The following is a 24902-nucleotide window of genomic DNA, read 5'->3' as shown; positions in this document are numbered from 1 at the left end:
GACAGATGGCCAACTGAGAGCACAAGGAAGAGCAGCTCTTAACTTATCCATAAAGTTTGAGCTGGCACAAGGAGCAGTATAAAAAAATCCTCACAGTTACATGTCTCCCTGAAGGATGATGGTCTCCATTCCTCAGTGTCCTTAAGCCACAGGAAAAGGGAAGGGTTTGTGGCAAGCAGGGCTGCAAAGCCCAGTATAAACCTCACTAAATAAATCAAAATCTTCCCACTGACCTAAGATGACACTCTGTTAAAACCAAAACTCTGAACTGAATTCAGATGCATGGAAATGAGGTGCCAATTCTTTTTTATTTCTGGAAATAATCCAGGGCTCCCTTCTGCACTTCTCAGGTCTTCAAGCATTTGAGGCTCCTCTCATGCTGCCCTCTCACCTCTGAGGTGCCTCATCAGCAGAAAAGGGATCGCATTTGCTCTTCCTCGCGTTCCTGCCGGAGATCAGCTCTGCCGCAGCGGCGGAGGCTCCTGGCAGCCGGGAGGCATCATCCTCCTCCTGCCTCCTCCTCCTCACTAGCACAGCTACAGCGGGAGAGCTGCCGGCAGCGGGGCAGGCTCTGCCTGGGACTGCCCAGTGCTGCTCTGCTGCCATCCCAGCAGGAGGCTGGGCACTGCCCGGGCTGTGGGAGCGCTGCGTTCCAGGCAGGTGGAATTTCCACTTCACCTCGGGGCAGAAAATCACCTGGCCCATGGACAAAGCTCCAGTTTCCTTGGCTCCTTTGCTTGCCAAACTCTGTCATCTCTGGACTGACATGCAGATCTTTTGGTTCCCAGAGCCTTCAGTGGCTACAAAAACAAGCACAACTCCCTGCAGGGAATAAGAGAACCCCAGAAACTAAAGAAAGGCTTGGGCTGGAAAGGACAGAATGGTTTGGGTTCACAGGGACCTTAAACATTGTCTCGTTCCAACCCCCTGCCATGGGCAGGGATGTCAATTGTATGGAGATAAATTCCAGCCTTCCTCCAGAGATGCTAAAATAATTTGTCAGCTGGTGTAGACGGCTCTGTGTGAACACTGTGCCCATCAGCACTCACCACTCTGCTAGTTCTTCTGTCATTCACAATTTTTTGCTGCAGTGATTCCATATTTACTCCTATATCAATAATGTAAATATTTATAGGAATAAGTGAAATAGCAGAAACCCACCAGAAATACATTTGAAGTTTATTCCACATTGACAGCTGCTTTTTGAGATCTGTCATTTAGATTTTATTCAATTATTAATACATGTTGTTGATAATTGTATGGTGCTGATTTTTTAATCAGAATATCCTTCGGTACTGAATCAAACATGTCAAAAAAATTTATTTTATTTGCACAGCTACTCTAATAGAACTTGCAACTAAATCTGTGATTTCATCACAGAATTAAATCAGGGTTGTGTAGAATGAACAATTTCTTGTGAAATGCTAAACCTTATTTTTTTTTTTTTTTTTTTGATTTTTCATTGATTGAATCCAAATAGCACCAAAACTTCTTGGTTTTCCTCCTGAAGTGAATGACATCTTTTCCAAAATCTGCACAGGACTGTGAAAACATTCGAGTTTCTCTTTGGTTTTTCTTAAAGGACATTTTATAGAATTTTCTTAAAGAGATTTTTGAGAACTTGCAACCGAGGCACCCAGAAGAGCGACTTGGCTGCTGGGCTGGCACTGCAAGAAAGCCCAGGGGGAAGAAGGAATGTCTGAGTCATCCTCCAAACTCCCTCTTCCAGGTCTCCAGCACAAATCAGAGAGCAGCAGGGAATTGTTCCCAGGCTGCTCCAGCGCAGGCAGAGATTGATTTGAAGCTGCAGGATGTTCCAGAGGCCTTGTGCTCTGCACAGGGCAGCTCAGGAGGGACAGGGACACCCCTCTGCTCCCAGGGCAGGGAAATGAAGTGTTGGATACGGGTGTTGGATGCTGAGCATGAGCAGCAGAGCAGCTTTGGCTTCTCTCCCCTGCTCCCCTCACTCTTACCCTGCTCACAAAGGAATATGATTAAGATATGAGTTGTTTAGATCCATTTTTAATATCTCCTGATCAAAAGTGGAAGCTTAAGGAGCATGTAAGGAATGACTTTGATATTAAAGAGACAGAAAGAAGAACAAATAGTTTAATTTGCTTCTTGTCTTTCTTGGCTTGGGAATTTGAAGCAGATGTTCATATGCGAACACAAAAAACCCATATTTCATCCAAGTCTGAGCACAAATTGCCTGGATCAGAGGGAAGATATCTGGAGAGGGATGCACCAGGGTGCTGCCTGCTGGGAGAGGTGCAGGGATGGCGCAGGCAACGATCCCTGGGAATGGTCTGAATTGTGGGACCAAAAAATGAGGGAAGAAATCCTTAAAATGGAATGAAATACTTGCAGGAAGCCCTCCTCATAAAGCAAGTGTGTGTTATTGCAGTGTATCCATGGATCTGAAAACTGGGGAAAATGCAGATTGAGTATTACAGTAAGATTTTAATGGAGATCTTCAGAGACAAAGAAGGAAGCAATGGTAAAAGAAAGGGGCTGATTTCTGCATCTTGAACTGATGAGAGCATGGGGTGGCACATATGAAACCTCTGATTAGTCATAAATAGGAGAAACAGACTCTCCATGTCATCCGAATTCTAAAGGGCTGCAATGTCAGATTTTCAAGAGGGTTTTGATTCATTTTGGTCTGTGCATGTAATGAGGAATGAGAGCTAAATTGTAGAAGCCACAGCCAGGCACAGGAGAGAACCCAATCAGCACAGAATCAAACAGGAGGGTGTGGGATGTTTCACAGATCTCTTTAATCCATCACCTGAGAGAAATGGCCCAGTGCAGCAACTACCACCAACCTTCCACCTACCCCACAAAGAGGCACTTTGCTCTCTAGCACAATTCCCTGCCCTCCAGGCCGACTCCAAACCTCGAGAAGAGTCAACCACTCACCTCAGCATTGCCAGGAAGAGAAGGGATGTGCACACAGGCACAGGCAGAGAACTTCCCAGGGGTAATCCTGCCCCATCCCCTTCAACATGGACCCATCACAGATGGACATTATCACTGATTCCAGCATTTCCTATGGGCTCATGATGATTAAAATGCTTTTTAGATAATTAATCTCCACTTATTTTAAAGAACCCCAGGAATACCCCCAGTTGTTCACATGAAGATGGGAGAGGAAGGTGACGAGTATTAACAAAGAAAAGACTCCAGGCTTGGTTATAAATCTGGGATATTTGATCCCACAGCAAGACAGTCCTTGAGCTCTTACCACGTAAAGCCAGATCCAGAGTGTGCAGGCATGAGTTCCACATGTACATATAGGCATTCCAGTGGATTTATGGAGACATTGCCAGTTATTTCTCTGGAAGCCAAAATGTATCACAGGGACTTCTGTACCTCACAGGCTCCAAGCACAACTCATGTCCTCCCCCTTGGAGAGTTCTAGTCACAGCAATTGCCTTCACCACCATGTTCTGTTACAGGTCAAATACTCTTCCATTTTTGCTTCTATGTGTTCTGCATGTTCAGGTTTTATGTAGGAAATTACAACATTTCAGAACGTCTCTCTGTGCTTAGATTTGTATTGGTGGCACAGTATTTACCTTGCATTAACTGAGTATAAAACTGAGTGCAAAATCTGGCCCTTCATGCAATGGGATCATTTTGGCACTGGGCCCAGACAAGAACAAAAAAAACAATTGTCTGAATTTAATCAGTTGGTGTTACTTGGCAGTGCAAGAAGTCTTTATGCAGGTATTTATTTGTCCCAGCAATAACAAGAATATTGGAATTTATATCCAGGAGATAAGCAAGTACCTTGTCACTCAAGCCCAACTAACAAGGGAATTGCTATTTGGTGCAGACATGTAAATGCCAAATGCTTAGTCTGGTTATTATTGTAAATTCCATTTTTACAACCTCTTGTTTTTAAAATGGTCTCTTAATTGATTTTTAATTATATTTTTCAATGACATTTAACTACACGTGCTTTGTAAATAAACCCACACACATCCCAAAATATATTAAAGAAGCAAACACCGACACAGTTGAGGTTCTCTTTTCCCTGCCTGCTCTGAGTGCTCCCAGTAGATGCTTTGCATAAGGAAACAGGATCAAAGTGGTTCTGGGTAGAAGTGGATGCAGTTCTACCACAGGCAGCTGATGCCAGAAGATTTGCTCCTCAGAGTGTTACTGATACACACCAGAATGAAGGGGATGAAGCATAAAATGAACCAGAACATCCAATCCTGTGCCCTGCGATTTACCCAAGTTGAAATGTGGCCAGGACATACTGACCTAGAGCTGGTTTAATGTAAAACTCCATGAGGTCTTTAGTGAGCAGAAGAAGTTTTAACATCTCTTTAACCTCAGAATACCATATGAAGGGAGAAGCAGAAGGAGCCTCGTGTCTCCAGTGGGTGTTTTGGAGGTGAGCACCAGGCAGGCCTGTGGTACAATGTGCAGCATTTAAGGACATGGAACTATAAATTGCATCCATCCAGCTGCCTAAAGCACAGGTTTGGGATGAATTTAAAAATCCGACCCAGTTAACTGAAACACCGCGTGAAACTATTCAATTCCCTTGAGTTTCTGCCTCAGCATCCCTCAGGTTTGGGGTCCAGAGGATTATGTGCCATTCAAGAGAGAAGCCATGCCCAGGGACAGGCTGGCAGCAGCTCCCTCGGATCCCACCACGCTACAGGAGCCGTTGGATTTGTTGGAAACCACTCACTGTTGTAGTTGCTGTTTCCACCAGTCTCTGCCGAAGAGGTGCTGGACTCCCCCAGCCCATCAGAGGTGGCCAAATCTTATGGAAAATCAAAATAACAACTTGAAATTACCATTTCCCGTGCATTCCTGAAAACACTGCATAACCTTGATGAAGTCAGCAGGATAACAACAGGTGAGGACTTGCACCTTTTCTACTCAAACTCGCATTTCTGACTTTTCCCACATACCTTTCCCATGGCAGGGATGTCACATTGTTATTAGCAGGGCTGTAATTTCATTATTGGTCACAAAGAAATGGAAAACACTGGAAACCCAGAATTCAGTATTTATCCAATTCCCAAGCTTAGCAATCATGGCAGAGGCATAGTGCTTTTGTTGGGGAAGGACCCGATTCCTTTATGCTGTGGAACTCATAAAACCCACAGGGCTGGGGAATGACTCTATTGATCTTGGGTAAGATTCACTCCTGTGCAGAGATCCAGCACAAGCCAGCATTTCCCATAAATTTTGTTTAAGCCCCATCCTGTGGAATAAAGCAGCACACAAATCACACATTACTGGGACAATGATGCTTTGTTCCTAAATATTGCTACTCCTGAGGAGACTACAAAATGCTTTCAGAAGCTGTCAGAAATGAGATGTGTCTTGCCAAAGGTCACCCAGCAGGGAGCAGAGGAGCTGGGACACATCCAGGTGCCAGAGCAGAGATCTCTGTCCTGTCCTCTGCCCTTCTCCACGGTACAAACACGCAGTGCCAGCTTCTGCCCCCCAAAATGTCTTATCAAAAATGCCTCGTGTAAAGTCTGCCTGCACAATGGGAGCTGAGTGTTCCTCACAAACTGCATTCATTAATTCAGGCTGTTTATTTTAATGTCAATGAAACCTGATTTAATTAGGTGTTGTGTGTGTTCTGCATAGATGACTAAAGCTCTTCTGATTTTTTTTCAGTGGGTACATATCTCACCTGATCTCTTTTTTTTGCAGTGATAGCTTTTGCTCACCCATATCTCCTCCTGTGGGACCAGAGGAAAAAAGAATCCAACTGGCATCCCTTTCCACCCCTTAATGAAAGTAGGGTTCAGTTCCTGCCATAATGTGAAGACTGGTAAAACATTTTTGCTGACAGTTTAAAGACTTTCAGAACACAGAAATTAAGCAAAAGGAATTGGAAATCTCAGGGACAGATTCCAGCAGACAAAAATGCACACTCAGTTCATTAACCGACTCTGAAGAAATGTGAGTTCTACATTTCATATGTGTCACAAACTCTTAAGAACAGCAAGTGTTCGTTAATGGACTTCTGGGGGGGGGAAGAAGCTAAACCAAGTGGCAAAGTTCTCTGCACTTCTGTGTCTCAGCAAAACTGGCTGCAAAATAGAGTAAAGTGGGGATGTATTTTAGGGAGCTACAAGTAAAGTTTCAGATTAATCCATTTCTGAACTTGTGCTGTTGCTCAAAACAGTAATTGGAAAACAATCCTGGTAAGGTTTCGTGCAGCAAGGATAAAAATCCTTCCTTCAGCACAAGTCAGTCCTCTTATTTCCTGGGGAAGGGAAAACATGTTCCTCTGGGGATCCGATAATTGTTTGTTGTTTCTTTTTAAGCAAACATATATGCACCTGTACTTATGAATAGTTATGGTTTTATTTGGCCATAAAGTGCCCAAGTGGTCCTTTAAGCATATAATTCCTCACCTAATTGCACAGCCCTGAGTATTCAGGGACAAATTGTAATTACAAGTGTAGGTTCATTCTGCATGGACAGTCTCTGTTTTAGTATTGTTAACTGCCAAAACACAAATGGTTTCAAATTATAAGAATCCCACCACTTCCCATTTTACATGAGCACAAGACAAATTTAATAACAAATCTCTAAAGGATCTTGGAATTCAGGCTGGCCCAGCAGCAGGTGCTGTGAGAAATCCCCCTCTCTTCAGACACATCAAGTGAGAGAAATGCAAGGTAGACCAAAAAGAATCAATTTGTCACAACCAGTAAAAGAGAGCTGAAGTTTCTGTTTTCATTTCTGATACCTGAACTGGCAAAGCACTTCAGCAGTGACATTTATTGATCATGTAGCCTCAAAACAAAGCTGGGGAAGTGCAGAGCCTGGACAGGCAAGAGGTATGCATTAAATACAACAGGGAAGTTCCAAACATTGCTTTTAATGGCAGAAAAAAAAGAGAAATAAATCCCATTTATAGAGCTGGAAAGGATGGGAAGCATGCAGCCACTACCAGCAAGAAAGTTGGAATTTTGCTATTACATGGCTTTTCCTGTCATGTGTGATCACTATTTTAGATGCAGAGGGGACACTGTGCCTGGTAATGTCACTGGCCTCAATCATGCAATCCTTAATCAAGCAGAAATCCCTGCAGTTTTGCCCATAAAAGAATTACAGACTTAGTTATAGGTTTTCTGGTACAGATTTGACCCCTGCTGCCTCCCTGCTGCAATAAAACTCCTAAACCCTTTTGGATCATTACTCCTACAACTTGCCTGAGGGCACAGGGAGTGCAGCATCCATGGGGCTGTTTCTGGTTTAATCCAAGAGCTGGGCATCCAGGCAGTGACTGCCCTGGCCAACAGACAGCATGAGAAACCATCTAAACCAGGGCCAGGGCTGGGAGGGAATTCATGCCCCGCAGTAAAACATCCCACTAACTCAAATTCCCCACAACTTTCTCATCCTTACCAGAATGTCCTTTATTTAGAATAAAAAAATAGGCTTCTTTAATGGCCAAAAAGGTTATTAGGATTGTTTATTCTAAGCTCTGAAATATTTGTTCAATTCTTAATTTGCTCATGTGTCTTCTAATTACATCAACATTGGGGTTCTGCCTTTGTAGTTGTAATTGGAAGCTGATATAAAACCAAGACTAGAAAACATTAAGCTTTGCAGTGACTGGAGTTGTTTTTTTGTGGCATTTGTCATCTCACTGCTTGTTTACTAGAATGAAATTTCCAATGCAATTCTCTTTTTAACCTACAATATTAGGTGACAATATTAAACATGTTCACTGGCAGATGATTATTTAGCAGAGACAAAGCCAAAAAAAAAAGCCATACCTTGCTCAAGGCAGAGCCTGCAACTCATTATGTTACATAATTCAAGGTTAGAGAGGAAGGAATAGAAAATGCTTTGGATGGGAAGGGACCTTCAGGACCATCTCATTGCACCTTCCACTCTCCCAGGTTGCTCCAAGCCCCATCCAACTGGCCTTGGACACTTCTGCAAGTCCATACAAGAATTCCTACAATGTTGGTGGCCTGGCTGTATTCAAAGGCCATTATTTCAACTGATCTTAAAATCCCCTTCAAGATAAACAATAAATTTTTCTGGATTCTCATTTTCAAGTTTAAAATCATGCCAGGAAACATTAATTACAAACTAATCTAAATGCATCATCACCATGTAGTTGATTGGCCTCAGCCCTGACAAGTGATGTGTTTTCCTAGGTGCAGCCAAAGGTGATTTTGGGGATAGGGCTCAGTATCCACAGAGTCTGTGGAAGCTGCTGAACATCAAAACCAACTCAAGACACCTGAAATTATTCTCCATTGAGATCCTCAGGAACATTTTGATAATGCCGAGGGCCATACATCATTAGAACTCTTTATTCAAGGTGCACTTTGTGCTTTGCTTGCCATATTATAACAGGAAATAGTAATGGAACGATACGTGGAGAAAAATATTTTTTCTGTTGTCTTTGTTTGAATTGCTCAGTGTGTGAGAGCAACACGTGTCTGATTTTTCATCTCTCCTTGAACAGCCTGAACTGACAGATTGCCCATAATCTGTTCTACAGTCTCAGTGCCAGAACATGACAATAGTCAGCCCCATGGAGTGGCTTGGGAATCTCAAAGGGAATAATTTCCCACTAACCAATAGCTGAAGGGTGACCCAGTTCGGAGAGGCCTGGAGAGAGACACATTGCTGGTGGCTCCAAGCATGTGTGGCTCCATGCAGGCACAGCTAAAAGGCAGATTAATCGGCAGTCAGGTGTGAGGAACAAAGCCAAGGAGCCCTACTGGGGACCACATGGCATCCAGCCCCTTTGGAAAGCACTTTATGAATTAACCTAGGCTGGGGTTTTTTAAACTGTGAGCATCCAAAGATTCACACCAGCGTTTCTCCAGCCTGATCTGTATTCCAAAGCAGTGCTGCTCACATAAATCTCTGTGCTGTTTTTTACTGGAGAGTGAAAGGGAGAAAACCCGCCGTTAAATCAATAGGCTGCGTTGCACACCACAGTATATGAAAGTCCTGGTGCTGTGCTTATCACTTGTGCTGCCACCAACTAATTGCTGTCCCTTGCACTTCATTATCCCCTGTAATATGGTTACAATAACAGAGGATGACAAATAAGAACTGTTATCTTCTCCAGGCCAGTCTTTCCTCGCAGGGTGAGTTCTCATTCCAATCCATCTATCTGGATGAATAAGATTTACCAGATTACACATGGATTTAAAAGGTTTAACACGAGCAGTGATGGAGAGCTGCCTTAGGAAATATTTTTACAGGCACACTTTGGGGATCTGGCACAAAGAACTCTTTACTGCTGCTTTTGTACCCACCATGGTTTCCTTTAGCTCTCCCTGCATTTAAGGCAGCGATGCTGGCAGACAGAAAACCTGGTTCTATAAAATACTAAACGTGCCTTACAGCCTCCCTGAATCAGGTCTGCCAGTCATTCACACACCAGAGAGGTGGTCTGATTCTTTTGATGTTAAATTAGGTCCTGGAACTAATAAAACTGCCTACATTGATTATGAAGCCGAAACGGGCAAAGAATATTATGGATAGGAGAAAAGAGTTTGTGTGGCAAGAAAGGATAAAAGTATCTGATCATTAATGGGTGGCCTAGTTAAAGGAAGTCCTTTGTTGCAGCAAAAAAGAGGAACTGTAGAAAATGTGAATGAAACCTCCAACAGCCACGTTAAGGCCACCTGGTCTCAGGTGAGGCTCAGGAGGGGAAGAGGAGCCTTTTCTGTGGCTTCCCAAGTCTCTGCAGGAGATCAGTTTTTCCCATTGGATGTAAAGGATGTGCACGGTGTCAGAAGGAAGGAGAGATGGGGAAGCCATTATTACAAAGTCTTTGTTTATGCTAAAGATCCTCAAACCATCAGTGTGGGGAGGCAAACTCATACGGCCTACAGGGGACAGCAATGGAAACTCAGATGTTTCAGCAATCAAACGAATGCATTTATAAATTACATTTCTTTAGTCCCATGGCAGCTTCACGTGTGTCTCAAAAGTCAGCCTTTACCCCAGGCATCCACAGCACTCACAAATATCACCAATATTTGTCTCCACAATTGTATTAAGGCACACATTTGCATAATTAAAGACACCCATAGGTGAAGGAGCACAAACAAAAGCATAACAAAGAACCATTTCTTTTCCAAAGCCTTCCAAACCAAATTTGAGGTAACTAATTGTCCAACATCTGGTGGCTGGAGGTAGTTCCCACTCTTACCTTGTGCTGAGCTCTCTGTAAATTTCTGCATTTTTCTACCTCCTTCTGGAGATGTTGTTTCTTTCCTTTTAATGTTCTAGATGCTGTTTTTGTTTTCTGCTTGGTTCCAAACTAGTTATGATCAAGAATTTTTCTCAGAAAACAGCATTCCATAAGTGTCCATAATTCTGTGTAAACTGGCTCTAAATACCTAAGGACCCCAACAGTCCACAAAAATAAATCTGAGCATGCCCATGAATCATTGTCTCATTTGTATTATTTCAAATGCTTTGCTAGTTAATGATGTCTTGAATTGGTTTATTATTATTATAACCTCTCTGATAGTTAAATCAATCAAATAATCAGTGCTGCAGTTCATCAAATATACACCTCCAGGAAGATGCTGCTTCCCTTGCATAGTGCTGAGGAAAAACAGCATTTCTTTATTAGAGACATGATTAGTTTGTCTTAATATCCTAGAAGTGTGGTGAAATAGTGCCTTGGAGGTAACAGTTAACTATTTTTGCATATGTTTATAGCATCTCTGTTTTTCTTAGAAAGAAAAAGATGTAAATTGCACTGCACCAGTTCCATGGTGGAGTCACTGGTGTGTCCTGGCTGCCATCTGTTACTCAACACTGCCTTGTCTCAGGCACTCGCCCCTTCCAGAAACCCACCCAGCACCTTTCTCCTCACAACTGTGCTGGATCACACTGGTTTTGCTTTTTCCCTTGTATTAAGCCAGTCTTTCAGAAGCTTTGCTACATCTGCGTGGATATCAGCTTCTCTGTGAACAGCATTAAAAGGAAGTACTTAGCACTGCATTGACATTATCATGGCAAATTGCTTTAAAATATCACTTGTAACTGCAATATTAGCACAATAAAATATTTTAAATTTGCCTACTGTGTCTCAGAGCTTGCCCTGATGGTGAATTACTCCTCATAGTACATTAACAACCATTCTAGTAATTGTCAGGAGCACTGATGGACATTTTGTTCTCCCCCATGAAGGGAGATCACAGCTCCAAGGACACAGGCAGTTTATTAAATTTCATAACTCTTGCTTTCAGGTAGGTGATGTGGAAGACTTACACCTATATATCAATTATAAATTTATTGAGCTAATAGCTGGTAGGATTAGAGCATCTGCAAGCTGCAGTTTTCTGCAGAGCTCAGGATCAAGGCTTCCCGAGCAGTGCCTCCCATTACAGCCTAATAAAGATGAATGTGGCCAGTGTTGCTCAGAGAGAGCGCTCACTAAATGAAGAAAGCAGCTCAGTGAATGTGGAATCTGTACAGAAGCCAAACCCAACTCCTTTTTCTAACTCAGAGATGCAACATTTGGGCAGCTGCCCAAGGAAGGGAAGAGAAGGAAAACCAAGTCTGCATGCATTTTTATTTCTTACTGACTCTAAGCCCACAGTTATAAAACCTAACTAAATTCTTGATTTCTTTATATGTGCCGTTCCAGGCTCTTTAATCCATGATTATAGGAGTGTAATTGATATGCAGGCCATGTTAAATGCATTATGGTAACTCTGCAGTTAGGAAAGTAACATATTCCCACTAAATTTCAGTATGATGCAGTCCAAAGTGAAAACAAGATAAAAGGAATTCAGAAGATGAGAACTCAGTGGGGTTTCATAATCCTCAGCATGTGCACAGTTGAGAGGCAGAGCTCTAAATGACCTGGACAAATCTGCATAAAGTTTTTTAGCAAACATAAATGAATTCCTGAAGTAATCACTCCATCAACACATGGGATTGTATCTCCACCTCTCCCACTCTTCACTTCTGCTTGCAGAAGAAGTCTTGCATAATAAGTAAAAACTGCACTTGCAATGTGCTATTTTTTGAGCCTTTAGGATGAACACTGCTCAACCTGACTACCAGGTGGATATATTTAATAATTTATCCAAAATATCTATGCTGTGCCTGATTCCAAGGAGAGAAATAAGGAATGATAATCTGTAAACATTAGTTTGTTACACAGCTTTCAGAATCTAAAGGCTGAACACCAGTGTAACCTCTGCATTGGACAAGGGAGAGAATTTGGCATTGACAGTGTGTTCCAAATTTGACCCATCTCTCTGAGGAAGGTTCTCAAAGATGGGATGGTTAAAAATTTAGCTTGGAAAGAAAGTTCCATTTGGAATAAGCAAAAGTCAAATTCTGGTTAAACTGAGACAATGTCACACAGTTGGACTGGATGATCCTGTGGGTCCCTTGCAGCACTGATTCTGCGCACGACCTGACACAGCAGACCCTCTGCAGAGGGTTAGCACGGCTGGGAGTGACTTCCAAAGTGCTCCTGGACAATGGGGAAGCTCCTCACTGGAGAGAACCCCCCAGCAGTGCCATTCCAGTCCTGCTGTCTGTACTGGGCTGTTCTCTCAGGGTCCTGGGTGCACAGGACAGCACTGCCCAGCCTCCCTTGGGACCCAGAGGCTGCATTTCAGCTCAGCCCTGGACCCTCAGCACTGCCTGAGCTAAGCTGGTCTCCAGCTCTGTCCCAGCCAGGCCCCTGCCTGCCCAGGGACCCTGCTGACCCCAATCCCATGGACTGAGACCCAGCCTGACCTCACAGCAGCCTCCTCAGCAAGGACCTGCTTGGTCCTTCCCACTTTAAACAGGGTTAAATTTGCACATTTCTGAAATAATGGGTTTGAAATCATAGGTCATTTGTTCACGGTAATTAGTGTGTGACATCACTCCTGCTAACGTTCAACATATGGTCTAATGCAATACTACATTATTTATTGCTACCTTATGTTACATAAGTGCAAAACATACAAAGAGTCAAGCAGCTGAAGCTTGCACTTGGTTATGTTAATCCTCTCAAGTACCACGGTATTTCACAGCACCTCTTAATAGCCAAATCTTTTCTGCATCTCTGCTGCCTGGCAGTCTGGCTAAGAGAGATGTGGGGGATCCATTCCTGTAGCTGAGATCTCACCCTGCCTGCAAGTGCCTCACCAGATGGTCAGCATATTGCATTTTCCCCTTGGTAACATCCTTTTTTCTCCCTGCATCTGGAACTCAAGTAGGAAAATACTTCTGTTGTTTCCTGTAGTGCTGGAGGTAGGGATGTATCCTCAGCTCCTGCATCTGCCCATGTCTGCACAGTGTTTTAATATCAGATACACCTGAATTTTGGTGCTTAGATCCCCCTCTCACAGCCTGGTGATGCATCAGGCAGGGAACTGCTGTCTCTGATCAAGAATTTCCACAAAACAATTGCTGTTTTGATCTCAGGTGCTTGAAGTGTTGCTTATCCTTTTCCAGTGCTGTTTTGAAATGGCTTTTAACATTCATGACTTTCATCCTAAGATGCCTCTGTTAGTTGATAAAAAGCTATTCTTGACCCCATTCAGAAGTTTTGGAGCTCTTCCTGCCTATTGTTCCCTAATTAGAGCCACAGCCCCAGCGTGATGCTCTCCTCCAGGGGAGCACTGAGTCACACAGGAGGTCACAGGCATGAGGCTGCAGCCTCTGGATTGTTTCCTTGCTCTCAGCACCAAGGAATGGAATGGCTTTTTAAAAAATCCCGTGTTTGCATTAACTGGTAATGTGTTTGGGAGGGAATGACTTTTTTATTGTAACATTTTAGCAACAGCTCAGAGCTTTGAAAAGGCATCATTTTAATATGCACAATGCTCACCTCCTCAAAGAGCTGATACTCCAAAACACTTTCCAAAAGAGTTACACACATTACACAGTATTTTAGGAGTTCATTCCCCAGCTTTTCCAATTTCTTTAGAAAACAATATCCTGAAATCACCAATCATTCCAGAGCCTACACTAACAGGACAGCTTGGCAAACAGAAAGTCCAAATGTGCTGTCTTGGCAGAGCGTGGGTGGGGTGTCCCTGGTGGCACCACGTGCCCTACAAAGCCACTCTGTCACTCCTCTCCTCACCCGGACAGAGGACAGAAAATACAGCCTTGGGGTCTGCAGAGCTCTTCCTCTCACATGTTCTCACTCCTCCCACCAACTGCAAATGCACAGGTTTGGGGTTTTCCCCATCTTAACTCTGCTATTCCAGTAAACCCCTGACAGGCTCAGCCTTGGCCAGTGTTGGGTCGGTCTTGGAGCCAGCGGGTGTTGGCTCCATGGGACACAGGGGAACTTCTGGCAGCTTCTCACAGAATCTTCTCACTCCTGTGGTCCCCCACCACCAAACCTGGCCCTGCAAACCCAATGCACTGACTGCCCCTTTTTAAACTGGCCTCAGCAGCCAAAGGCAAGATCCACATAACCCAGGAAGGAATCTTCAGAAAGAATCTTTCTGCAGAAGAAAGTCTTCAAAAGATCTTTATATCAGGAATCTAAATCTTACTTTCAGAAGGGATAGAAAGTTTAAAAGCTGATGTGTAACTGGGTTTAAGTGTGCAAACTGCTGATGCTGCAGCAGATTTCTCTGTGCTGTCTGAGGTGGTTCTGACTTTGCTGGAGCACACGTGGGGCATCCACAAACCCAGGCCTGGCTGCCAGGCCCCGCAAGGAGCAGCTGCACAAAGCTCCTTGTACTTGGGCATGTTCTGGCATCAAGCTACACAGATCCTACATCCATTTTCAAAGTGCAATGTAAGACTTTTGAGAATTTCCCTCCCAGTCATTCCTCACTAATGTCTCTCGATGAGGTCAAATTCCTCTTCCCCTTTTACAAATGTGTAATACCTGCTTTTCTCTCCAGACTAATTTTATTTTATAAACTATTACCTTCAAGGAGTTACTGCAGAGTAACACTGTTGTGTGATCAGAATATAAACCAGAGGGAATTGCCTGTGTGTGTTCTGATCTACACCATTCCATCAGACTCTCCTTTTCCCAATTTTTTCACTCTCTGCTAGTTATCCCTCTCAGACATCTTCCAAATCCCTTTATTGGGTTTTGTATTTAACAAAGCAGCAATGAACCCACAGAACTCTCCCTTCATTACCAGAGTATTGTAATAGCACCTTTCTTTACCCATAAATAGCATTTCAGCACTGTGAACATCTGCACTGTGGGAAGAGAAACTGGAATTGTCAATGGCCTGAACAACATCAGCTCAGAGACTCCTGGCTAAAAGACCTTCCAGTTATGATATTTTGCATATTCAAAAGCACAACTATATCTGGAGAGCTTGATTTGCTTTAAGACATTTAAGATTCCTCTGATCTCTCTTCAGAAGGACCGTCAGCACACCTAAAGAAAATTTACATTTTCATGTGCCAGGATATGGAAAATTGTCTCAGGAATATGACATAACTCTGCAAACTTGAGTCAAATACTTTTCTTCTGTGGATCTATCTAGAAGAGACAATTTGACAGTGTAGGGTGAGAAGTTTATTCACAAGCACTTCAAATAACCCACTTAATTCCCACCTGGCTTTCCTGCATCACCCACACATTCAGCCCAGAACCACATCACACGGCTCAGACCATCTCCCTTGTCTTGTGGGGCAGCTGAAGTCATAGAAATCATTGAAGTCCTTAAAGCCTCTTAAAGAGCAATGACCAGAGTGCCATATTCCACTGACTTTCCAGAAAGGAATTCCCATGGAAGTCACTGGCATCTCACATACAACAATCAGTGCTGGATGCGTTCCCAAGCAATTCGTCTCTTCAACCACAGGTTCCAGCTTTGGAGATGGACATGAGTTCTCATTACTGCCAACAATTTTTACATATCTAATTAATTCTCTGAGCTCCCTATTAAAACGTGGTGCAGAGTTTGGCCACAGTCTATATGTGGCCTTTTTGCTGGAGAAAATTCCACCTATTTGAGATCCTGTAAGATTTAAAAAAAACTGGAACTAACCTTGACATTTGAGTTCCAGAGGCATTTCATCCAAGAAAAACTGGATAAAGATGACAGGATTTGATGGCAAGGAGTGTTTTTTCTGTACAGTATGAGAAGAGCTTAGACAGCATCCTTGGATAAAAACAAAGTCGAACTTGATTCATACTGATTTATACAATAATCTAAATAGAACTCTTGAAGGATAAGGAGATGTGGAAGAGACAGGGATGCAGTTCCCTGTTACTGATGATACTTTAGGCTGTGGATAAAGCCAGAAAACTCAGGAAGCTTTCTGCCAATGTCCCTGGGATCCTCTGCTCTCAAATCAGAGTGCTCTGCATGGGGATGCTCAGGCATTAGGCACACAGCTGATGGGCTTTTCCAAAGCTGCTCATAACAGCAGCACCTACTCCAGCCAGACACTTACCCATAGGCTTCAACTGAAACAATTTCAAAGCATGAGATTAATGTTAAACCTGTTCTCCAAAGCTTTGTTGAACTAGGTTTAAATGAGTAGATACCACAAGCAAGGACAGCAGATGGAACCCACAGAACTGGAGCTGGGCAAAGCTAAGCAGAGTCAAGGCCCAGGGGCTGCAGGAATGGGATCCCACCCTCACACGGAATATCCCCAACAACAAGTAATGAACACGCCTGAAAGGGGATCCAAACAGGCCTTTGCTCCTGTTGGTGTGGATCTTCCCCTCATCTCTGCCTCATTCCACCTCCTTTGTTTGTTCACTGATGATTCATCCCTGGCTCCAGGGAAGAACACCTCACTTGAAACAGCTTTAAACCCCAACTCAGGGCTTACAGACCCATCCCCACCAGTCCAAAGAAGACTTCTTTTGATGTACAGTTATGTTTGAAAGCATGTTTGTGATAATTTTTTTGATAACTTATCCTTCTGGAACATCCAGGTGGCACCAGGGCTGAGCCAGGGCCTGGGAGAGGCCTGAACACCCCAAGGAGTTGTTATTTGGTGGGTCAGTCTGTCCTGGGGACACTAAAGGGGCCAACACCAAAAGTTGCTGCAATGTGTAAGAGGCTCCCTCTGTCTCTTGCCTTTCCTTGCAAGGAATGAAGAAGAGGGACATAAAATCTTTCAGTCAGTTGCTGAAGACTTCACTGTTGCAAAGATAAAGTAGTTGGAAAAGAGCTGGAGTCATTTAACAATTAACTGACATTTTAAAAAAACAATTCTTTTGCAAGATTCAGGCAACTCTTTTTATTATCTAGTTAATGGTAGCACTTAGAGAAGCTAATTTTATGTGTAATAAAACTTCATTACTATCCCTTCTTTGGAGAGAAGGGTGCAGAGGACAATTGGAATAAGAAACATATGGTTTCTTATACTTTCTCAGTCATATACGTGCATGTGACGCACTATAGGTACCTAAAACTTTCTCCTTCATCTTTTTTTCCTTCTTTCTTTCCCTTTCTGGCTGTGCACTGCTGTACTCTTTCATGTCAGAGGTCACCTATCAAATCCTACTCTGCTCTTTTTTTTCCCATCACAAATCAATGATGAGGACAACAGAAGGTTAGAGCCATTTTAAAAGTAGCACTGATGTTTCTGCTTGCTTATTTGGGGTCTGGCGAGTCTCTAACAGGCAGAGATTCCTAAGGAGAATGTTCCAGACCAGCAAAAGTGGGAGTGTGCTGACCCCCACGTGCTGCAGCTCAGGGAACGGGGATGAGCTGCCTGGCCAAGCCCTCTCCAGCCTTTGGATCCTTGTGGGAACTGTCAGAACAGCAGCTGGTGTTGAGATGGAAGGGAAATGAAGGCTGAGCAGGGAGCGCTGTCACACTGCAAGGTGACAGGATGACATGGCTTTTAACTCTTTTTCAATCGGTGGAGTTTTTCAGCTAACCCACCCCAATTCCCATGGAGCTGGTTTTCTACTAGTCATTGTTATTAACCTGATATTTATTGTATTCAGAGTGACAAAAGTGGACAGATTGACATTTCATATAAAATAGATTTCAAAGCACAAGATGGAGATCTCATAAGGAAAGTGCAGATTTGCAGAGTACACCTACTATTTTCTAACACTTGGAAAGGAAAGAGCAACAAACCAGAGCTGGGGTTGCATAATTGCCACTACAGCAAGCAGAGACTTCCTCAGTGGGAAAATTCCAGTCTGTGTCAGATCACTGCATAATTCAGGTGCCTTTCACAGCTGCTCCACCAGCCCCACCTCACAGTAACAATGCTGTTGGCTACAGGTGAGGAGTTACAGGTTTGTGCTGTAAGAATTTGTCCCTTTCACTGCTGAAGCGCCATCAATTGGCCCCCATTAAGGATCTGCTTGTGTCCTTGTGTCTTCCCTCTGTAGGCTCAAGAAAAAGTAGCTGGACTGTGTGAAAAAGGCACTTATTAAAATACAAACACTTCTATCACAAAGAAAGATCATCTGGAAAGTGCTGGCAAAGGATATTTTGTTCTCTCCTTTTCCTATTTGTTCTAGCAGGACGAGCCAAACTCAGCTGTCACTTGTAATGCTGCAAGCAGAACAAGCTGGTGGAAACTACAAAACTCCATTTGGAGTTGTAAGTGCTAATTTACACCGGGGGAGGAGCTGAGCCACTGGCAAATTCAACTGGTGCTGCTCAGCTTTAACCAAAAGCAGGATTTTTCTCTGTATCTTTCCCTTCTCTTAGAGTTAGAGGACTTTTATGAATATGTTTAACAATGAGCACCCCAGGGACACCTTGGTAAACCAAGCAAGAGAGAGAAGAAAGAACTTATAGCTCTGTTTTTCAGACATTACCATGTATGCTCAATGAGTGCTCATGTCTTTATGCATTCCAAATCCTTGCTGTGATGGGAGCAGACCCCTGCATTACTGCCTAAGTCAAAGGCAGAGATTTTAAAAAACCTTCTGATTTGGACCCAATTGTTTTCCATTCTTTGTAATTACTTTAACTTTCAACATCAGCTTTTTCTTTGAGCAATTCAGTAAGCAAATCAATTTTCCCTATTCCTAGGAGAGATTCTGTCTAGGTTTAACTTCAGAAAAAAATGCTCTGCGACAGGGTATTTCAGAAGTGTGCTCTTCATCTGAAGACAGCTCCTTCAGTCATTATTTCAGCTGCAGGTACAGTCTGTATCTATTTCTATCTAACTTTCCACAGACAGGTATATTTCCTCTACCCTATCTCTGGTAGTGATAGCCTTTAAAAATATTGTAGGGAACTCCAGAATCTCTGCTTTTCACTGTGATATACAGAACTTTCTTTTAATCATGGGATGGTTTAAGATAAAAAAACCCTGTGTGGAAGCAGCATTGCTATCTCTGTGATCTGCACTGCTGGATTCATGACAACTTTGGTCTCTGTAGTAATTCCAATAAAATGATGCCGTGTATCTTTGGAGTACCTTCAGAAAACACTTTTTCTGCAAAGCGTGGGGCAGAACAGCAGGGAAGTGTGAAAGCACTCAGCTGGGGCAGCCAGAGGCCGGGGTCCACGCCAGGCTCACCCTGCTCAGTCTTGCAGCCGTGTCACAGCACTGGGCTCTCTCTCATGCGAGCTGGGCTCGCTCTTATAGCACAGCGTTTGCTTTGATTCAAGCCATGCATATGCATATGTAAACTTGGCCTGGGATGTGCTAAATGCCTTTCTAAATATGGATGAACTCCTGAGTCGAGCCGGATCGCAGTCATATTCCCACCTTTGTGGAATGTAAGAAGCAGTGGGAGGTGGTTTGTGCTTTGCAGTGCCATAAAAATACAATGTTAGATCTGGCTCCGAGCCCATTGTACGGGGAACGATGTGAGAGCCCGGGGTGGAGAGAGAAGAGCCTGACCCACTGCGAGACATGAATCACGGCCCACATTTCATGCCTTGGTCACCCCATCAGAAATCCTGCTCTGTGCTTTCTGAATTGTTTTTGTATGTCTTCAGTATTTCCAGATGAAAGGTGCTAATGTCCCAAACATCATTATTAACTGAAATTCATTGCCTAGTCAGAATATGTAAGAGCCTGATGTTATCTGAGACACACTGAGAACTGTATGACTACATAAAAGTAACTGTATTACACTTCACAAAGAACCTCGGCATTTGCAGAGCTGAAAGAATGGTTTGAAAAATACATTTGTAATTTTAAATTAGACTTCTTTAATCAAAGTGGTAGATTGCTGCTGCTACTCTAAACCTGGGTGCGTGACTCGGGTTCTAGTGAGGGCGTTCTTCAAACAGATGAGCAAAGTTTCAGGCTGAAAAATGTCCTTACAATTGGCGGTGCCTTCTGCAAATACAAGCTAGAAAGGAAACCTTAGGAATGAGAATGTAATGCATATTCTTTGAATCAAGTGGTGCTGAGTTTTTTCTCTTCTTTTTAGTTCTCTGTTTTTGCTGGACATTTAGAGCCTCTGCAGTCAGTTTGTTTATGAATTCACTCTTGACTGTCTGGGTTTTCTGACTGTCAGAGGCACCAGTAAATATTTTTTCCCTGTATAAATTTTCCAGTGAGGCAGAGAATTTACCCAGTGCTCACTAGAGAGATGCACATGGAATGGCAGAGCTGCTGCTGCCATGGAGGCACTTGTGTGGCATCACAGAAGCCCAGGATGGATGGCCCTTGGGTGGAAGGGACAGCACAAGGTCTGTTTGTCCCTTTAGCTCCACTCCCAGCCATGGAATTGCAGTCCCCAGGGCATCCCTGGGAGTGAATTTTCTGCTGGCTGGCTGTTAAATTCCCCCTGGCAGGTGAGAGAATGACCTGTTCTGCCAGTAGCACACTCGGACATCCCCACCACCTCACACACCATTTCCACTGATTTCCAGCACTGGACTGGATCCTTCATCTGCCCTTCTGCTTCTTCCTCACTGTTCATTTCCTTTATTTTCTCCTCCTTGTTATCAAGTGTGTGTTTGCCTACACCAAGAAGAAATTATCAAGGCTAAAAACCATGAACTCTTTTGAACAGGGCATCTTCTCAGTTTATTCAGGTGCTCTGATGCTTAATTAGTTACTTAATGAAATACTTGGAACAAGAAGCTACAAAGCTCTACAAATGCAAGGATTTGTTATTTATTATTGTATAATGTTAATCAGGGGGTGAGCCTGCTAACACAACCAGAACTCTAGTGTGTGCTTCCACACATGGAGCAAAATTCATCAGATAAAACTGAATTTTCTCTTTAGCACCTTCACTAAATCTATCCCAATGTTGGGGAACTGTACAGAAGGGTTTTGCAGCTGGGTCACTGTTTAACAGTTTTCCAAATACTGCCTTCAAAAGTGCTAATTTCCTCCAAGCAAAGCTTGGCTGCTCCAGATATTTTAACATTTATGACCCTTGTAGTCTCTTTCAAAGTCCTGATTGTTAAAACATTAAAAGTTTCTATACTGTGCTAATGGGGAGAAGGTGAGCTGGTGTGAGACATCTGCTTCTTGATAATAATTATCAGAGTAATTAAGTTTTGCCATAGCTGCTACAATAAGGATCCAGTTTTGACATTTATAAGAGTGGCATTATGAAAAGCTGAACTCAGAATTATCTCTTTATCATACGACTAAAACAATTACAGATGTTCTATTGATGGATGCTGTGGTCCTCTTCTCAGCACAATAATTATCTTTTAATGAGCTCACATTAATGTAAATTGGATTCATCAGGAAATAAATTTCCCAATGAATGTGAGGCACTCTACAGGTAACCTTTCATGAAAGCAAAGCAAATACTAATCTTGATCATTTGTGGACTAAGGAATTCCTTTCAGGTCTGAGACAAGGCAAGAAATCCAGATGGATCACATTGTTTCCTGGTATTCCAGGCAACTGGAAAATTTAATGAAATTAAATTGAATTTGTCACTTTTGTAAAATTTGCTGTGGATAAAGGATGGATAATAATGCATGTTTTATGTGGGCTCCTGTTTCCATCATTCCCTAATTCACCTCAAAGAGTCACCAGTGCCATGGTAGAAATAGAGGGAAGCTCAGTGCCAAATCTGCTGCATTATTCCAGCTGCTGTGTTTTAGGAATCCCTGCTGCCTGCCTGCTTCTGTTCCAACCTGCACCACTTCTGCCATTTTCCTGCCTGTCTTGAGTTCTTTAAAAATCAAGTTCCACTAAATAAAAAACTTCCCAGCTTATATCCCCCCAAAAACAGTTAAAGAACAATTTTTTAAAACCTTATGAATATATAAAATTATATATTATAGATATATGTGTATATATAATCACAAAATATGCAGAGTTGGAAGGCACCCACAAGAATCATTGAGTCCAACTCCTGGCCCTGCACAGGACCATCCCCAGTGTCAAATTTGGAAGATGCTGGATGGTTTTTGCTGGAAGTCTTCAACCCAAGACCATGAGGAGTATCTAAATACATGTATAGACAAGAAGCTGTGTCTGCTGTATTCACGGGATGGAACATGACTGTATTCAATTTCCTAAACCTCTTCTATATTCTTTACCCTAAAAATGAAGTTATTGAAGGAAAAGACACAGTTATAGTTAGTTTGCAACAGGATATGGGGTGGAAGCAATTCCTGGAGGATTTGGCTCGGGGTAGACAAACCTTTGACCAAAGTGTGAAATGCTGAGAGTCCAAGTCACTAATCAAGGAAAGGGTAAGGTGGGGAGCAGCTTTTCAGAGGAATTTCACCTCACAATTGGTTGTGCTCTCCTGTCACTGGGCTGGTCACGGCACCAGAGGGATACAGGAGTGACCACGGAGCCGATGTGTGACCCCGAGCTGTGGGAGCAACCTGCCCTAATCTGGACAGCTGAGGTCCCAAAATTTAGACATCAACAGCACTGCTGCACTCCGGATTTAGCCAGAGTCCTGGGTGGGCTCATGGGGTTTATGCTAAAAGCCTGCAGGTCCAGGGAGAAGTGTTGAGGTGTATGTCCACACCTGTCCCTCACAGGCTGTAGGGCAGCCAGAGCTGGGGCTAGGGCAGGAGCCAACAATTCCTAAAGCCAAAGGACAAAAGGGACCAAGGAGGTGTCCCAGTCGGTGACAGGCTTAGCAGTGTCCTGGATCCATCACTGCCATCAAGCCTTTTGAGGGACTTTTATCTGTGCCAGAAGCCAAAAAATGTTGATGTATTACTCCAGGACTATTTTGAGGACTGAAATGTGATTTCATAGGTACACAGGCTCACTTTGGCCTTCTACAGAGAATGGTTTTCTCTCACATTAGAATATTTAAAATAGACTTCATTCAGTTATGGTGACTGCATGAGCTATTTTCCCCCTGAAACAAGCAGTGCCCTGGTACCCATCAGGAGATACACACTGAAATGCATGCAAATTGTGTACACACATTTGCTCTCTCCCAGCTATGGCAGAAGCCTCCATTAAAAAAGCATTCTCTTCCTTACTGCAGCATTTGTCTGCAGCTTCTAAATGTCAATATTATCTCCAGTGAGAGGAGGTGGGAGGTGGGAAGGTTGGGAGCATTAGGGAGCTAATTGCCACCCGAAACTGGGACTTGGGAACACTCCATGCCTTGTGCTGCAGGGACCCTGCACTTTCAGGTCTCACTGCACAACCCTGAAGTTACAGAGCCACCCTTTGTGTTGCCATGATCATCACAGGAAATGAATTCATGGCAACGAGAAGGTGCAGCAGTAGATTAAAAGAATGTTCTTTACAATTGATTAATAATAGGAGCCTTTGAAATAAAACACAGAAAAATGCCTGTGTAAAACTGACTTCTCCAGATCATTCCCTGTTTCCATCAAGGACTTGGCCAATAAGATGTGAGAGCTCAGCACTAAAAGACAAGCTTGAAGGGATTTTTTTGTGGAGATGTCACAAATAAGAAATAACACTCTATTTGAAGCAGCCGTGATCACCAATTTGACTCCATATGGCATTTTTGTTGCACATAAAAAATGGATGTTAGTCAGAAACTCCCTCCCCCATCCAATGCCAGGGAAAGCTGAACACTGAATTTCCTTGGGCACCAAGACCATGTAGTGGATGGAGCAGTTCAAAGATTAGGAGTTAGGTTCTCACTGAACATCACCTGTGCCTCTGTGGATGAAACAAAACCACCAAAAGACACTGCTTTTTATCCAAAATGACTCTGCCACTCCCTTTAAATATAACCATCTATCAAAACATTTCTCAAGGATATTTATTGAAATGAATCTTGGATCTTTAATATTTTCTAATATGCCACTCTTGCTTTTCAAGTTTGGCTTTTGGAGTAGACTGCCAATAAATAAGTGATTTTTTCCCACCAGCAGGTTACCTCTTGAAATCAGTTTTCTGTGGATGAAGGGAGAAGGGATGTGTTGACAGTCACAGATACCAGGACCATATGCTGCCTAATCTCATCTCGAGCACATACTCTGAACCTCATGAAGTCTATGTGATATTTAAATGCATCTACACTACACAACTCCACATCCATCAGATCCCCTGTTCCATGATCTCTCTGCACACAAACACCCAATCCCTAGGTGCTCTCCAATATCAGATCCTGTGGGATTGGGAGTTATGACAGTTTGCTCTCTGGTTTCAGTGGATTTGCTGATGTTTTCCTGACTTTGATTGACATCAGAGGTTTGATTTGCCTTCTACAATTCTAGCAAGTTTTACCTTGTTTTGCCAAAGACCCTGGGCATTCAGACAAGAACCTGAGCTGAAAAGATACTGGATTGAAGGCACTACTAAAGTAAGACAAAAGTAAAAAGATCAGGAAAGTAAAAAGTAAAGAAAAAAAAATCTGGTGTAAAGGATCCCTTTTGTTTCCTTCTTTAAACAAGATTTATATTGTCTCTGTGTGTCTGTTTCTGCCTGTCTCCCCCCCCTCACTAGGAACTTGTTGCAACCCACCAACAGCCTTTGGCAGACTGGTGAATATCCAAAAATACTGCAGTTCTCTGGCTGCAGTTAGACAATGAGACAGAAAAGGATGATTTTATTACTGCCCTGAGGAAAAGAACCCTTTTTTTAAGCATCAAAGGATG

General features: G+C 43.0%; 1 protein-coding gene across 9 annotated transcripts in view; it reads right to left on the bottom strand.

Moving 5' to 3' along the window:
• Positions 1-24902, bottom strand: part of MEGF11 (multiple EGF like domains 11) — a 273843-nt gene that overhangs the window by 120283 nt on the left and 128658 nt on the right. For 7 of the 9 annotated variants that reach the window (XR_011003600.1, XR_011003601.1, XM_068203530.1 and 4 more), the window contains one exon: positions 4709-4783. The exons of the other annotated variants lie outside the window; for them this stretch is intronic. Coding sequence is in view for 5 of the 7 variants with exons in the window: in XM_068203530.1 (XP_068059631.1) it covers positions 4709-4783 (75 nt within the window). In the remaining 2 variants the exon portion in view is untranslated. The remainder of the gene's footprint in view (positions 1-4708; positions 4784-24902) is intronic. 9 annotated transcript variants of the gene reach the window in all.

This window comes from Anomalospiza imberbis, chromosome 13, assembly GCF_031753505.1.
Source record: "Anomalospiza imberbis isolate Cuckoo-Finch-1a 21T00152 chromosome 13, ASM3175350v1, whole genome shotgun sequence".
Classification (NCBI taxonomy): Eukaryota; Metazoa; Chordata; class Aves; order Passeriformes; family Viduidae; genus Anomalospiza; species Anomalospiza imberbis.
This window is presented reverse-complemented; position numbering and strand designations above follow the sequence as displayed.